The 16,352-nt window shown below is 34.6% G+C and overlaps 1 protein-coding gene across 2 annotated transcripts in view; it reads left to right on the forward strand.

Annotated features, from left to right (window-relative positions):
- The window catches only part of MYOF (myoferlin), a 71,348-nt gene that overhangs the window by 25,923 nt on the left and 29,073 nt on the right, over positions 1 to 16,352 (forward strand). The window contains exons 12-25 of one of the 2 annotated variants that reach the window (XM_074874944.1): positions 765 to 891; positions 2,186 to 2,289; positions 3,216 to 3,284; positions 3,398 to 3,441; positions 3,876 to 3,958; positions 6,166 to 6,204; positions 8,713 to 8,837; positions 9,309 to 9,425; positions 9,798 to 9,975; positions 10,817 to 10,941; positions 11,456 to 11,562; positions 13,792 to 13,984; positions 15,028 to 15,183; positions 16,201 to 16,332. In XM_074874944.1, coding sequence (XP_074731045.1) covers positions 765 to 891; positions 2,186 to 2,289; positions 3,216 to 3,284; positions 3,398 to 3,441; positions 3,876 to 3,958; positions 6,166 to 6,204; positions 8,713 to 8,837; positions 9,309 to 9,425; positions 9,798 to 9,975; positions 10,817 to 10,941; positions 11,456 to 11,562; positions 13,792 to 13,984; positions 15,028 to 15,183; positions 16,201 to 16,332 — 1,599 coding nt within the window. The remainder of the gene's footprint in view (positions 1 to 764; positions 892 to 2,185; positions 2,290 to 3,215; positions 3,285 to 3,397; positions 3,442 to 3,875; positions 3,959 to 6,165; positions 6,205 to 8,712; positions 8,838 to 9,308; positions 9,426 to 9,797; positions 9,976 to 10,816; positions 10,942 to 11,455; positions 11,563 to 13,791; positions 13,985 to 15,027; positions 15,184 to 16,200; positions 16,333 to 16,352) is intronic. The other variant, XM_074874945.1, reaches the window with a different exon arrangement.

Consider the following 16,352-nt stretch of genomic DNA (forward strand, 5'->3'; position numbering starts at 1 on the left):
AATAATTACAATCTAGGCACAAGTAATTTGATGTATATGAAAGCAGTAGGTAGTTTTAACAATCCAATCCTTAACTGTCTGCTATTCTGTCATGGCAAAAACAGGCCCTCTTGCCTCTGTGACATTTTTTGTATTTGACCATTGTCTGTAGTTTAAGTTCTGCTGTTCCTCCTGCCTGAGATTTTTGCATTCTGCTACTCCTTAGTTAAATATAATATGGTCCTCAGAACCATGGAAGATCTCCTTCTTGTTCCATATTAACTCTTCTTTTCTGCTATCTTCATGATTCTTGAAATCACAAAGATATGTCAAGTTATTTGTGGTGAAATCTTTTATTTCTTGTTTATTTTTAAAGAAGGAAGCAGTAAGTTCTGGTACATTATATGAGAGCTCCATGCAGTTTCTAATTGCAGTAAGATGCCTTACCACAATATTCATCTTGAGATGAGTATGAAAATTGCATGAAATTGGCATTGTATGAGTGCCAAAATCATCATCATTATCTAATGATCATGATTTTAAAAGTGTGATTATAATGGGCTCCTGCAATTGAGTACTTTAGACATAAAAATGTAAATAAAATAGTTTAGGTAGAATTAATTTTTGTGGCTTGATAATTTGATAAAAACTCATTCTGTAAAATGAAACAGACAACAGTCTATCTGGAGTGTTGTGGGTACCCGTTTAACTAATCACCTTAATTCTGTACATTACTCTGGCTTTCTTATATACCAGATACTATGTATCACTGTATTTGCTGACAGGTTGAAAAAAGGGAAAGAGATAATGAAAGCGATGATGTGGAGAGCAATCTGTTATTACCTGCTGGAATTGCACTTCGATGGGTCACTTTCCTTCTCAAAATCTACAGAGCTGAGGACATTCCACAAAGTATGTAGCTTCTTACTACTTGTCCATCGGTGTATTTGATTACCATTGGAAATACTTGTGTTAGCTGTTCAGAAACGTTCCTTGAACATAAAACATCTTGAGTGCTTTACATTGTTACTTGAGCCAATAGTTCTGTGATGGTGTAAGTAACCCATTTCAAGTCCCTTGATAATGCTCAGTAAGTCTACTTAATTCTTGTAACAGATAAATTTGTTACCCATTAGATTAGTCATGTTCATCTGTTGCTGAGTGGGGGGTGCTGTGTGCTGTTCCCCCCTACAGTTTCTGGTAGGGGGAGAGGGTCATCTCTATTAGCCCTTCTCCAATCACAGAAGTTACATGCAAGTAATTAACATTCAAGTACAGTTTATCTGCAGAGAAGCTGGATGTTCTGTGCATGTCTAGCTCAAGTATACAGTGCATGTGTCAACCTCCCGTTGGATCTCAATCCTTGCCCACTTTCAAGAGGTTATCAGACAGCTGGTTCCCTGCAGCCCTCTTTTCCAAGGCCATTTAGATCCTAGTAGATAAGTAGTACTGCTCATGGTCCCCTGCACCCTCCTCTTCCCAGCAATCTATTAATTCTTCTTCATAGGTGTGCATAGCTGCAGCTATTTTGCAATGGGGGAAAGGCCACAGGACTGCTGAAATCAGTCAGCCACTGCTGTGATTGCCAGCAACCTGCTCCTGAGTGGCCACAGGAAATAAGTAACTAGGAACTGGCTGTATCCCAGAAAGCTGCATGCAGTTCGTGGGCTATAAGTTGAGCACCATAAGCTTAAATAAACAGCTTTGGAGGGCAGGGGAGCTTGTAAGCAGTTTGACCTTACTTTGTTTAGTGAGACTTTACTTGTGTCAACCCTATATTGCTGAGACAAAGGCTCTTTCTCTCATTATATGCCATATGTGTTTTCTGATAGGATATAGGTTGGTTTTTATCCTTCCCTAGCATAATTTCTCACCTATATCTGTGACTACAAATGACAATGTCTACAGGTACATGCATAATGTTTTTCAAATACAACTGTGCCGCTACATTCAGAAGCACATCAACACTCTTCATGATGTTTCAAAAACTTATATTCTTGAAATTGCTCCTAAGCCTAAATTCTCCATTTTTACCAGTGACACTGTTCAGAATTTTGCTTATCAGATTAGACTTTACCCTACCTAGATCTGTAAGCTGGTTGATTTTGTGGGATTGCGATAGGCAATTTATTATTTAGGCTGAATAAATAAATAAAATAATAATTAAAAAGTGTTAACCTTAATTTCTTCTTTGACACCTCTCCAGTGGATGATGCTTTTGCACAGACTGTCAAAGAAATATTTGGAGGAGAAGCAGACAAGAAAAACCTGGTAGATCCGTTTGTAGAAGTTTCTTTTGCTGGGAAAAAGGTAATTTAGTAAATATCTGAATCTTTGCATTCTAATTGTAGTCCTGAGAACAGATTTCATATGCCAATATAAATTTTGAAGTTTACTGAAATTATGGAAATAAAAAAGCATTAGCCCTAAAGTTCACTTTGTAAAATGAGGACAAACTACAAGGTACAGTAGAATGGGTGTAAAGCTGATGAGTAATAAAAGGGGAATGTATGACTAAATGCTAGGAACTGATGCGTGCCAGATTGCTTGCCTACCGGTTGTTCCTGATTGCTTTTTGTAACTGATGGTACAGATCTTTCTGGACAGGTTAACAGCATTTGTACATTTTATTACTAATGTGTTCCTTAGAATACGAAATTTGAGCCGAAGCACAATTGCACAACCTATATTCATTGCTAGCCAATCTTTTTTCTTAAGAAGAAAAATGTCAGTCCTTTATTATGTTGTATAGTCAGGTTGCCATACCCAGTAATGTAGGAGATCTTCAGTAGACGTGACTAACAAATAATATAGGCTCTCCCATAGAATATATTCTTCATCTACTCTAAAATCTGCATAAAGCAAGCTGGAATCAAGTCATTCCTTCGTCTTGTTTCTCTGCTGTGATAAAAAGAGATTAGTACTAGTGTGAAAACACACTAAATTGTAGCTAGTGGAAATAACAAGCTTTTTTCCTGTAGGGTAATGCCAGTCTCAGGTTTAAACACTGTTTCAGTTTTCTTTTCCCTCCAATAGTCATTAATACTGCATATGCAGATCAGTTTAGCTGTATTTGCCAATTGAAAACTAATGGTTCATTGCAGCATAAACCACTCAGGATTCATCATTAACTACTATCCCTCATCTTACCAAACAGAACGTGATTTTATCCTAAATCATAGCTAGTATATGCTTTTTTGTCTGTTTTATCTTTGGGTTGATTTAATTTTTTGCAGGTTTGCACAAATATAATTGAGAAAAATGCTAATCCAGAGTGGAATCAAATTATTTATCTTCAAATAAAGGTCAGTGTTTTTTTTCTTGTTTCTGTAGAAAACAGCCATCCTTTTGGAACTCAGGGCATTAACATTAGAGTGGTGAAATAAGTAATGGGTTATTTTAATTGCTTTTTTTTCAGTTTCCCTCCATGTGTGAGAAAATAAAGCTTGCAGTTGTTGACTGGTGAGTTACGACTTTTAATCGAAGTACTATACAAGGTAAATTATATTAAGTGAAGAAAAGTCTGGTTCTATAGATGTCAGGTATTTTTACAGCCTATGAGAGTATTTAAGCAAGTATTTAAGTATCTTCCTTTATGGTTTCTTTACAAAAGACCTGATTAGTATAACATGGGAGCATTGTTAATTTTCTGCAGTGAGCACTGAGCACCATCGCTATTCAAGTGATAGCGTAAAAGTCAGGTGACTTCTTCATGAGACAGACCACTTTTGTAACTAACCATTACCATCTGTGTTAGTAATAGTAAAGTGTTCCAGGTGATATAAAATGTGAGTACACTGTCTTGGAGTGAATTTAGTCACTTGGTACTTTACTTATGTGTAGGATGACCAGTATTATATTTAAATAAAATCTCCCTTTTTTTTTTCTTTTTATAGGGATCGTCTTACAAAAAATGATGTAGTAGGAACAACATATTTAAGTCTCTCAAAAATTGCTTCTTCTGGAGGAGAAGTTGAAGGTAATTGATTGAGCACTATGTATCTATCTTCTGTTATGAGAAATAGCAAAGATCGGTGTGCTAAGAAAGTATATTTTCCTATAGTTCCTCAGTTCTGTGGCAACAAGATTATCTGTTTCTGGAATTTTCAAAACAATGCTCCTAGAAAACATACTGTAGGACTTTTTAAAGTAAAGTATTAAAATTTTAATGTTTAAACCACATCGTCATGAAAATAGCAGTAACTAATTCAAAATTCAGTCTTTTGTGTTATATATAAGTTAATTGATTTGTGGATACTTTCCTCAATTCAGAAAACTATGTGATATCACAATCTATCGTAAGATATGTGAATTTACTAAGATACTTAATAAGACATTGAATTTTAAAGCAATCCTGAGTCACTGTTTCAGAATCACTACTTTATTGGGCAATAATAGGCAAGACTTCTTTTGCCACCTTATAAGCGTGTCTGTTCTTTCTCTGGGAAGAGAACCTAAAAGCTGGGGAATGTTCCTGAGTAGCTAGCCGACAGGATCTAGAGACACCTGCTCATTTCCTGTATACTACTAGGCTGCTTTCAGATACTGGGGGAACTTGGATCAGTCTCTGCTCTGATCAGTAGCTTACTGGAAATAGGCACTGCATCTCATTGCATGAGTGCTCCAAATTACTATTTAGTAACCCTTATTTTAGTAGCTTCCACAGATGAAGATTTTAGTTGCAATGCTGTGATCACAGACAATTAACTTAGGTGCTTCAATCAAGATCCTATGACAGGATATATAATTTCAGAAAAACTAAAACTCGAAACTGATTAACTGCAAAAAAACAAATTCAGTTAGGCAGGATATGAAGTTCTTAACATGTTGTCCCCTTGGACAATATGTGATAAAACTCTTTACAATATTATAAGAAACACTTTTTGTGCCAAGGTTTGGGGAAATATTAAAAAAAAATCCTGTTACATTTATGTTCTTATACTGTGATTACTGATTATTGATTATTTCTTTGTGATCTATAATCTCCTCATCTTTTTATAGCAAGATCTTTCATACAATCGAGCTGGCTCCATGACAAAGATTCTGTGTTAATTTTCCAGGAAAAACGTTTTATCCTTTACATGAACATAGTATGTCATATTAGTTGTTCATACAGAATTGTAAAGTTCATGGCTAAACAGGCTTTTATCTGACTATCTACACTAGGTTGAAAGACACTGGCTTAAAACCATTTCCACCACTACCACAATAAGAATCTAAATTATTATTTTTTCTGTCTGTTGTGTTTATAAAATCTATATGATATGTACTTGTATGAGACAGACCAATTTGTCCTTAAATTGATAGCTATGTAGGAGTTTAAAAACAAAACTAGTGGCTCCAATCCTGTAGTGACTTGAGCCAGGTATTTATCTTACTGGATGGAACTGTATTTTCAGTCATGTAACTTCAAGTTTATAACCCAGTCCTCTTAGAAGTACTGCTGTAGAAGTAAGACTTTGTGCAAACATTCTTTTCATATATCACACACACAACCAGAAGCAAAAGAAAGGGTTACGAGAAAAGGCAATGGGAAATCAAAGGCAGAAAGGCTGGGCTGTCGGGGAACATTCAGCTCTGAAGAGCTCACTTGTACTACCCACACAAGTGTGTAACGAACTGCTGCTGAGTCACAGCTCATTTATACTTCAAACCCAGGCACTCAGTAACTGAGAAAATCTTATCTGGATTCTTTCTCTACTGAAGTACTGACACTGGAATAGTCATTTCCATGTAAAATCACAGATTATCTTCCCTTGAGGTCAGTGCCATGCCTGAGCCTGTTCTGGCTTCTAAAGGATTGGGAAACTGATCTAGTCTATGATCTTCAGTAAATGAAGATATGCTAATGGGCCCTGAACTGTAGTGGTTTTCTTAAATGTTCTTAAGATTTTAAAATAATTTTTTTAATAAAATTTTATTTTGTCGGGAGTACTATACAAAGCTGAAACAGAAGCATCAAAACAATATATTTTGTCAGCTACATGTTTGGGTTTTTTTCTTTGGAATTGTACAGGAAGAGTAATACCTTCATATTTTAATCAGGAAGCAAAATTCTAGCCCACGTGAACTTTACTTCTTCTCAGGCCTTCGACTTTATTTTAAAAGCATATTGCTTTGTGATGTATTTGTTTTTAAAATGCTATTGTCACTTGTCATGTAACTTCTTCTCTTTTCATAATATAGAATTTTCATCTTCGGGAACAGGGGCTTCATCATATGAAGGTTTATATCTTCAGCTGTTACTGATTTTGTTTTCCATTGCCCAAACTGAGAAGTATTGCCTAAGAAAACCCATCATCTTAAAAAATATTTTTAATAATAACTTGTCTAAAAGACTTCACCATTATGATTAAAGAGTATCAAACATAACTAACTGCATAAAACAGTTTTGGCACTGGAACTGGTTTGAAAATATTTCTGTTTGGTTGGTGCTTCAAGCTGTGTTTTAGAGTTGAGCATGCAGTTGCTTTGATTATAAAGTGCTTAGTCTAACAACGGCTTGCAATTTTTAACTTAGCTATGAGATTGCAACTATATTTGCAGCTGCAGAGCCCTGCAGAAGTAAATGCCTAAATTAATTAGTGGCTGTTTTGCTTATGCTTAGCTAGCTATATAAATAAAGTCTGAAAAATGAAATCTGATTCTGTTAAAACCTGGAGAGACAGCTTTTCACATAACTGTCTAGGTTCGCATCCAGTTTTGAAAGACTTTGTGGTAAATATTTATATAGTGAGAAATAAATAAAACTGCACCAGTTGAAAGATAACAAACATTCATCTGCACAAATACTTCATTTGCTATTTTTCTTTCATAATAATGTAATATTAAGTTAAACGCTGAAATAATTTTTCAGAATCACTTTATGTAATACATGATCATCAGCCTTCTAAATGTAAACAATTGAATTTTAAATGTAAACAAATACAAAAAAATACTCTTTTTATTCCAGGCTTGGAAGGGGGTGTTTTTTGTTTGTTTCATTTTGTTTTTAAATTTATGTTCTGTTTAATTTATTAGAATCTGTAAGTAGTGAATGTATTAATTCAACACAGATCTCTACCTTAAATCTAGTCATATCAAGATCTGGTGTGAGCAGTTTAGTGTTAGAATCTTTAAAAAATTGAACAGTATTCCAACAAGAGTCTGAATTCTTTTTCATTCAGATTTTGTTCTTTTCTGATTCAGATGTAACGATGTGAAAGTATGCAAATGCAAAATAGAGAACTGCAAATCTTTATATTTTACAGATTTTATGTGACTTTGACAGGAAATTACATCAGGATGTCACATTCATTTTTATTATCCATTTATGTCACTCAGTAGTCACAGTGGCAAAGTCATACAAGGTGTAACCCTTTATTTTCACTTTCTTATCTCAGCCATCCTTTCCTGTGATAAATGAGTCCTCCTTTCTGCTGCAGATCACTCTTAAGTGGTATCTGTTGCAAGGTTTAGAACCTGATTCTCCTCTTTTTTTAATACCAGAATCATTTGTTCAAAGACAAAAGCTAGGATGCAAGAAGGAAAATAATATAGAATCTTTCCTGTTTGCTCAAAACTACGCAGTATTTTTCTGCATGTGTTGCTTACCTTGTTCTAATTCTCTTTGCACTACTCATCAAATGTATCATGGCATATGTTTGATTGCTACTGAAAGAACAATTAACTCTCTAAAGTTAAGCCAATTTTAACTGGTTCTAAAAAGAGCTTTTTAGGATCTCAATCATCTAATAAATTTGAAAGGCATGAATGCAAACACAAAAGACAACAGTAGTAATACAATTAAGGCTTCCCTATATATTTTTTTCTACTGAAAAACAGAACACTGTTCAAAAATACAAAATTATGACAGTAAGCATTGGCAATGGAAATACTTTTTCAAGTTGTTAGATATCTTAAATATCTGAAAATAAACAATAGCTCTGGTATGCAGTTTCCTAGCTTAGCTATTAAAACTGACAAAAATATCTAAATCCTTATTAATATTTTTTAAACTAGATTAAGACATTGGGAAATTTTAATTTGTTAGTCATGGAATAAGAATAGTATACAAATTAGAGTTTATTGTCATCGGAATTAACTGAGAATTAACTGAGTTTGCAGGCTTTCAGTCTAGTATGAATTATAGCTTACTGAAAAGGGAGCTTCTGAGAAACAGTGCACTGCAGCAGTTATGATTAGAGTTTGCAGTAGTCTGTATTTTACCCTGAAGTATAGTCACAGAAAAATTAAACTAAAAATTAGAACAGTAGGATTAACTATTCTAAACAGTGGGGTTTTTTTCTGCTCAGTGTGCATCTTTTTTGTAGGTGTTTAGCTAGAACAATGGCATATGTGTTTAAATGATTGCAAAATTGTTTTACTCAATTTCATTTATTTCTAGAAAATATCTTTTCTGTTAACAGAAGAGTGTATTACTCTTTCACATAAATGAAAACCTGATATTTGAACTGGGGCAGAAGTTTTGTTTATTCTGTGGGTTTTTTACTGCATGAAGTAGTATCTAGTAAGTATTGTACAATGAAGGAGGAGGTTAGGAACAAGTACAGTCACTGGTATAATTACTTTAAATTCATATAGTATACCCAGAGAATGAAGTGTTCTTACTTTACTAATAACTAATATCTAACTAATATCTAACATTTGTTCCACTGGGTTTGATAGTAATGTTAACCTTTTCTGGCTCTGAACAATAATTAACAAAGATATAATGGTAACGTTTTCTGTTAGTGAACACTGGAGAAACTGAAGTTGGCTTTTTACCAACATTTGGGCCTTGTTACCTAAACCTGTATGGAAGTCCAAGAGAATACACTGGATTCCCAGACCCATATGACGAATTAAACTTTGGAAAGGTCAGTTTCTTTATTCATTGTTTTTAATAAAAGGATTAAACCCAGTTGTTCTTAGTCGATGAATAAATTAATTTTAATGTGGGCTTTTTTGTTTTCTTCACATTACACTCCCTTTAGTGTTTCTTTTTGAATAAAATTTTCTATTTATGATTAATAAGGAAGTATGATAATGTTTTGCATTCCTATCTGTTTTCATTTTAAAGGAGCAGTAGTGGTTTTGATGGCTTTCACTATCTGCATCTCTGCATACATTTGTATTTCTTATTTCCTTGGTTTTGTAAATATATCTTTTTCACTTCTAGCATTAACTAAAGCCAACTGCTTTATTTAATTTGTTCAAATATGTACATCCATGCCTCTGCAGAAGTTTTGACAACACTTCAGTGAAGCCAGAATCATGTACAGCTAAAGAAAGTATGCTACTTCAGGAGAAATATATAAAATTGGATTCAATGTGTGATTATGTTACAGGGCGAAGGAGTTGCTTATAGAGGGAGAATTCTGGTTGAACTATCTACGATACTTGAAAGCAAACCTGTTAATAAAAAGTTAGAGATGATTCCTAATGATGACTTACTGGTTGTTCAGGTAAACCTTTGTTTTATTGTCAATGCTGGTAATGGGGATATGCCTTGGCTGGTTTTTTTTTTGCAGGATAATCTAACTTACTACAATTGAAACTATTGAGTTGAATCTCAGAATTAAGAGAGGTGGTTGTTGATGGTGTGGCTACAAAAATGTCATATCCTCATAGCATGAAATGTTAATTTGAAACATTTTTATAATCTTGAATACTGTAATTTATTATACACAAAATATTTTTTTTGGTTGCTTCCCAGAAAATAGTAAAAATATTAAATTTATTGTTTCCATTAAGAAAGTGCTATTGTTTTCTATAGTTGTGGATCCGGTTTTACAAATACTGAAATACAACTACAACTAAAAAGGTTCTTTTTGTAGAAATACCAGAGCAGACGAAAGTTCTGCTTGGCTGCTGTGTTTCATTCTGCTACCATGCTGCAAGACACCGGTGAGCCTATCCAGTTTGAAGTTAGTATTGGTAACTATGGCAACAAGTTTGATACCACCTGTAAACCTTTGGCATCAACAACTCAGTACAGTTGTGCTGTTTTTGATGGTAAGGATGCTGCTGGTATGGGCATAAAATAATGTAAAATTCTCTTTTCAAGGAGCTATTTTATGACTTTGGAATGACAGCCCTAAACTGCACTAAAAACTTATTGAAAACATGACAGAAAAGAATATGTGGCTTTTCACAGCTTTTGCGATGAAGTTATTTTATGGAATACATGCTGCAAAGCCTACTGAGGTTATTAAAGAAATTTTCACAGAATTCAGTGAAATCTTTTGACCATGTACTACTTGGGCACAGGAAAATTGGCAAGAAAACAATCACATTATTTTACAGGTGTCTAAAAACTAGGGATTAAATAGAGAAAATACCCTTTGAACATTCTGATTTAGAATAAAATAAAAACTTGTTTTTAAACCAGGTGTCTGGCAGCCAAGAAAAAAAGAACCTAGCCAGACCACAGGGAAATATATTTTGGTTATAACTTTTTTTATTAACTTCAGACAATAGGAGTTCTTTTTTTCTGTGTATTAAATGAAGTAATCAGGTTTACTGTGGAAAATAATTATTTGAATATTTTATTTCAGAGATAGCTTATATTAATGTGCTATCTACATCGATAAGTTATGGGAAAGAATAATGAACATGTTAACAGATAATTTATTGAAAAAATCCATTGGGTTTTGAAACAATTTGAAGTAAAAGTTTACCACCCAACAGACACTACAGTGACTGAAAAATACAAATCCTTTTACAAGTTTGGACTAGCTTGTATGTTCTTAATGAATTGTAGTACATAAATGAAATAAATATAGCAACTTGTGCAGTGTAGAGTATGTATTCCTGCCATGAATTCCAACTCTAATGTACAAATGTTTCACACCAGGTAATTATTATTACTACTTGCCATGGGCAAACACAAAGCCAGTTGTAACGCTGACTTCCTTTTGGGAGGACATAAGTCATAGATTAGACCCTGTGAATGTGATCCTAAACATGGCTGAGAGACTGGTAAGACATTTAAGATCTTTCTTTTGCTAATACACTTTTCATTTTTACTTTTTTTCTGTTAGAGGTGTAATCAAAAAATTACATTTTAAGCAAATTATGGAACAGTTTTCTGACACTTTTCCCTCCTTTTTTCCTATTCAAAATTAAGCATAGCTCAGTGTAACAAATGGCACTGCTAATCATAGGTCTGTATTCTGGCAACACCCAACACACTCCCGCTTGAATCTGCAGGGAATTCCCACAGGAAGGAAGAGTCCTTGGTGTTGGTTAGGGGCATGTGAAGTCTGTAGAACTGTTAAAATGCTTTGGAAGTTAAGTGCAATATCATGTATTGTTAAATACAATGAGAACATAGGAATAATCCTGCTAAATTAACCAAGTTTGAACATCTGAGTCTTTTTTTATTTGGGCTTTATACATAGAAATAAGTAAGATTAAAGTCTTGAAACTGATATTGACCATAAACCACAATGGAAGTTTATAAGTGCAAATCCTTTTCTTTTAAATTTCTCAGCAATACAACTTAGCCACCTTAAAATCAGAAATGCAGGCTAAAATTTCTGAAAACCGATTAGCTGAGATGTGGTTGAAGCTGATTGATGAACTTACAGAAGACATAAGGTAAAAGTACCTTTTTTATCTCTTACGTTATCATACTAGGCCTGCTCAGAATCTTCGCTATTGCCTTTACTAAGTCAAAAAACAAATTCTGAGGACTATAAAACTGATTACGCCTTTGAACTGACCTGAGAACTGGAATTCCAGAAGTCTCTGAAAGTAGTAAACCAGCATGCAGAGTTTTGTAATTCTGCTGGAAAACAGCACCTAATTTTGTAATTCTCCTTTATCTTAGTCACTGACAGTAATAAAACAGCATCTCTTGAAAAAATCTAAGGCAGGACTGTTCTGAAAATGTGAAATTGTGAATCTCTGCTGCCTTTCTAGCATCTTGCCTAGTTTAGAATTCCTCATGTAACTTTTGTTTACCCGTGTTTCAATGTTATTTCTGAAACTGAAGAGAGAAGAAATTCTGTGATTTACTGGTAAACCCAGAATAAAAAAATTAAAGGCTATTTAGAGCTTAAGGGCCATAAAGATGATATTTTTGAATAAACCTTTAGTCAACATGTCTGTATATATGGGAGTGTTCAGAGAAGGCAATAGGAGTCAGTACTTAGGGTTTTGAAGGAAAATAAGGAATTAGAAAGTAAGGAATTAGATGAGAAAGAGACATTAATAGAAGGAGACATTGAGATGGGGAGAGATGCTTGAAAAACATTAAGTAGGTGATGAAACAGCACAGGAAAAGGAAAGGGAAAATGAGAGAACAGTTATTATCCATCAGAGGAAATAACAGAACATGAAGTGAGAGAACAAATTCATCAGGCTGTAGAGCCAATATAAAAGTGAAGAGAGGAAAAAGCAAACAGTGGAGGTCAGTATATACTAGCAAAGAATTATATGATAGAAAGCTAATGTCAAAATATAAACTAGTAACTTCACAGAATACCTGTTGTGATCTGGAAGAAAGCAGAGTTAAAGAACTGACATACTTTAGGAAAGCAAAATATGAAGGGCAAACTATTGTCACGTGGAGCCATCTAGTGAGTGTAGGAACTTCAGGTTTTATATCAGTTATGTCAACCCATCCTCCTGACACACATCTGCACTGTTATTAATTCAGTCCATTATTTTATAAAATATCTTATCACTCAACAATTATGGCGCAACAGCACCTAGATATAGAACCAGATGAGCTTCCTGTTGTTCATAGGATACAATGTTCTTTATGGTTTATTTCAGCAAACTCATGAAACCTGTGTCAAAGACATAATTCCCTATGTTGAATTCATAGAACAATTTTCCTTGTCGTGATAAAGTTTAAAAGAGTTAGGAGTTTGAAAGAGTTTTCAGTGAACTATTTAAACCTAATATGAGGTGACTTTCTGGAAGTTCTGATCTGGTATATTTGATTCATGTGTAAGTACTTGCACCCAGGGCAGGCAGCACTTGCATTCAGATTAGTAGAACTATAGTGGAAGGCACAATAGTCACTATCAAGGTTTTGCAGGATCAAAGCCCTTAGAAATGCATGGCTTGTCATTAAAAATAAGTCAGAGAAGAGTCAGTCTTTTCAAACTTGGCAGTCTGTTTGGAATTTTTTTTTTTAAGTATCATATTAAAGACCTCTTAATGAACTCTGTTAAAGGGATATATTCATTGGTCTTTGAAAAGCTGCCTTTTCCTCAAACCTCCACCAAATCAAAAAAGCTTGTTTTTCCTGGGCTCTACTGTGATGCTATAGGATTTCTTGGTTCCATTGAATAGTTATTCTGCCCTCTGGTGACTCAGAAGTTCTATGTCACGGATTTCTTTTAGGGTTCTTTGACGTTTTCTTGACAGAGGGTTAGATAACTCCATAGACACAAGCTGCACTTGTATCTTGAGTTTCTGAGAAATTACAGTTTCCAGTGAAGGAAAGGAACCTAATCTTGATGTGAAGGCACTGATTTCATCTTTGAGATGTACATTCTGAGACAGTAATTTTCTAATTTGAATATATAGGGAAATGGATTTTGCTTGGTTTGGTTAGCAGCAATTACATTAAAGCATACACCTCGAGCTATTCCACATTGGTGCTGTAAGCACAGAATTTCCCTTGCTTACTATAAACACTTTGTCAGGTGAAAATTTCTGCAGAAAAAGATGCTGTAGTACTATTTCGGTGGGTTTCAATCACAGGAAATAATAGCACTCAATCTGTTGCCACCTATATGCATGTTTGTATTTAGTGTATGGCTAAGTAAAATCCACTTAGATTATTAACCATAATAAATATTCTCTTTTCAGTAAACCATTTCCCCTCATAGAAGGCAAATCTAATATTACAGTCCTTGACACTCAGATAGAAAAACTGCGCCTCAAGTCTCTCAAGCAGATTGGAGAAGCAGCAGCAAGGATGAGAAACGAAGCTACTGATGTGAAAGCCACTCTGACAGAAATTGAGGATTGGTTGGATAAATTACTGCAACTGAGTGAAGAGGTTAGTACTACACAATACCAGTGGTTCAGTTAGTTTAGAAATAGCTGTCTAACACAAACTGGTGTAATGTTCACTCCTGATCGAGCAATATCCACTCTCCTTAGAATCGTAATTTTAGATGCTGCGCAAGTAAACATGTTCCCCTCTGTAATTAGGATTTACTTAAATATAATGTTCTAGTATGTTAGCTGTCTTCACTGAGAACATGTGTTGGGAAGTAACCACTCTGTGATTTATTGAATAGACTCTATTCTGTTTAAAGTGACAGTATTATGTCCTTTCATTTCTTGCAGAATTGCAAGTCACATTGCTGGTTCTGGGACTACAGGATATAGGTTGTACTTCTGCAGCTTGTTAGCCACAGTAATCAACTTCTAACAGAGTTAAATCTGTTTGTTTCTGTGGTTTTTAAATTTTCAGCAACATCTTATGTCTTCATCTTGGTTATCTTGTAATTTGTTTTCACAACATTGTAGAGATGTTTTATTTTTTCTTTGTCACCTCTGCTTTGGAAAGTTAGTGATTTTTTTAAAAAAGAGCACTTAATTTGGCAGACTTGCAGCTAGCATACAAAGGTGTGCATGAAACTGCAAAAACATAGTAGGCTGTTTCTGTCTTCTGCTAAAAGTCTTATGATGATCTACCCTTAACATGGAAGCATTATAAGCACTTAAATACGTAGCAGGTCAATCCAAAGCATTAGCATTTAGGATCAGTCACTAGGGTCACCATAAAGGAATTGATACACAAAACATTTCTAGAAAAATTTGCAAAAGATACAGGAATTGGTCTTTTTAATAAAACTTACTTGCTTCCCAACAATCTCAATGGTATTTTAAATTATTGTTTCAGAACTATATATTGCATTACTTGCAAAGAAAACAATTTCCTCTATTTATCACAAATTCATGTTAATTATTGGTTCTAAGTGATAAATCCTTTGACATAAATCCTAATTTATGTTTCTGTTGTCAAAGCATTACAGTAGTTTAACATAGTTAATTACCACTCTTAACTTTCTTTTCCCCACGAATAATCCACAGCCACAAAACAGTATGCCTGATGTAATCATATGGATGATCCGAGGGGAGAAAAGACTGGCTTATGCTCGGGTTCCTGCACACCAAGTGTTGTATTCCACAACGAGCCCCGAATCATCTGGTAAATATTGTGGAAAGACCCAAACAATCTTCTTAAAGGTACTTTCCCTCCCCTGCCCCCTTAAAAAATAATTAACTCCCTAAACTGTGATGCCTTCTGACATGAGCATGGAACATGCAAACTGTGAACAATGAGGTGTCAAAACTCAGGACAGTCAAAAGCCAACTGCTTGTAGCTTCTTCAAAATATCACAGAAGTTGTAATGTAAAGTTAGTTCATCATAAGCCAGTTAAAACGAGCATCAGCCCTTAACTCAGAGGCTTTTCAGAAAGAGCTCAGAATCGTGATAGGACTTTTAAAGTGTTACTGGGGTTGGTGTTTTGGGGTTGGATGTGGAGACTTTCAGAGGGAATTAGTCAGAGAAGTTCCAAAAACCTATTCAAAGTTTTGGATGGTTTCCTGCAAGTAATACAGAGCATGTCTACACCCTGAAGTTCCCTAGTATGTCTCTCTGCATTGAGTCTTACTCTTGAATAGGAATTCCTTTATCCATTTAAGTTTATGTTGTCTTTAATTGGAATAAACTTAACCAAAAAAAAGGCAATCTGACTGTAGAACAGTAGCATTTACAGAGTTTGTCAATGTACTAGTAGTTATACCGATTAATGCTTCGATGCAGATAAGCTTGTATCTTCATGTTTTTATGCAAGCCCCTTATCATGCATGATAAGATGCATTGCTTCTATATTTAGTGAACCATTCTGACTAACCTCTGCATTTCCAGTCACCTGACAAGAAACACTAACATCAACATTGAAGTTTTAAGTTATCCTCATAATAAAAAACTCATTGCTGTATAAAACTTGGGTGAGAATATACAGGAATAGGAATGATACTGCTGTTACTGTGTTTGGTTTTTACATGCCCTAGGCAGGTACCATTTAAAGAATGTTCCTTCCTGAACTATTTATTACTGGCTTTTAAGGAAATGCAGTACAGGAAGCGATAAATAAATCATGTATTATTACTCATCTCTCTATATTATTGTATATATTTTAAAAGCTACAATACCTGCATAAGCTAACAAAGTGTAACTTTTTTTGTTCATGTGCCAGTACCCACAGGACAAGACGAAAGATGTCAAAATGCCTGTGGAGTTGCGAATTAACATTTGGCTTGGGCTCAGTGCAGTTGAAAAGAAGTTTAATAGCTTTGCAGAGGGAATGTTCAGTGTTTTTGCAGAAATGGTAAGCGTCATTGTTTTCTT

The sequence above is a fragment of the Strix uralensis genome, chromosome 7, assembly GCF_047716275.1.
Source record: "Strix uralensis isolate ZFMK-TIS-50842 chromosome 7, bStrUra1, whole genome shotgun sequence".
Lineage (NCBI taxonomy): Eukaryota > Metazoa > Chordata > Aves > Strigiformes > Strigidae > Strix > Strix uralensis.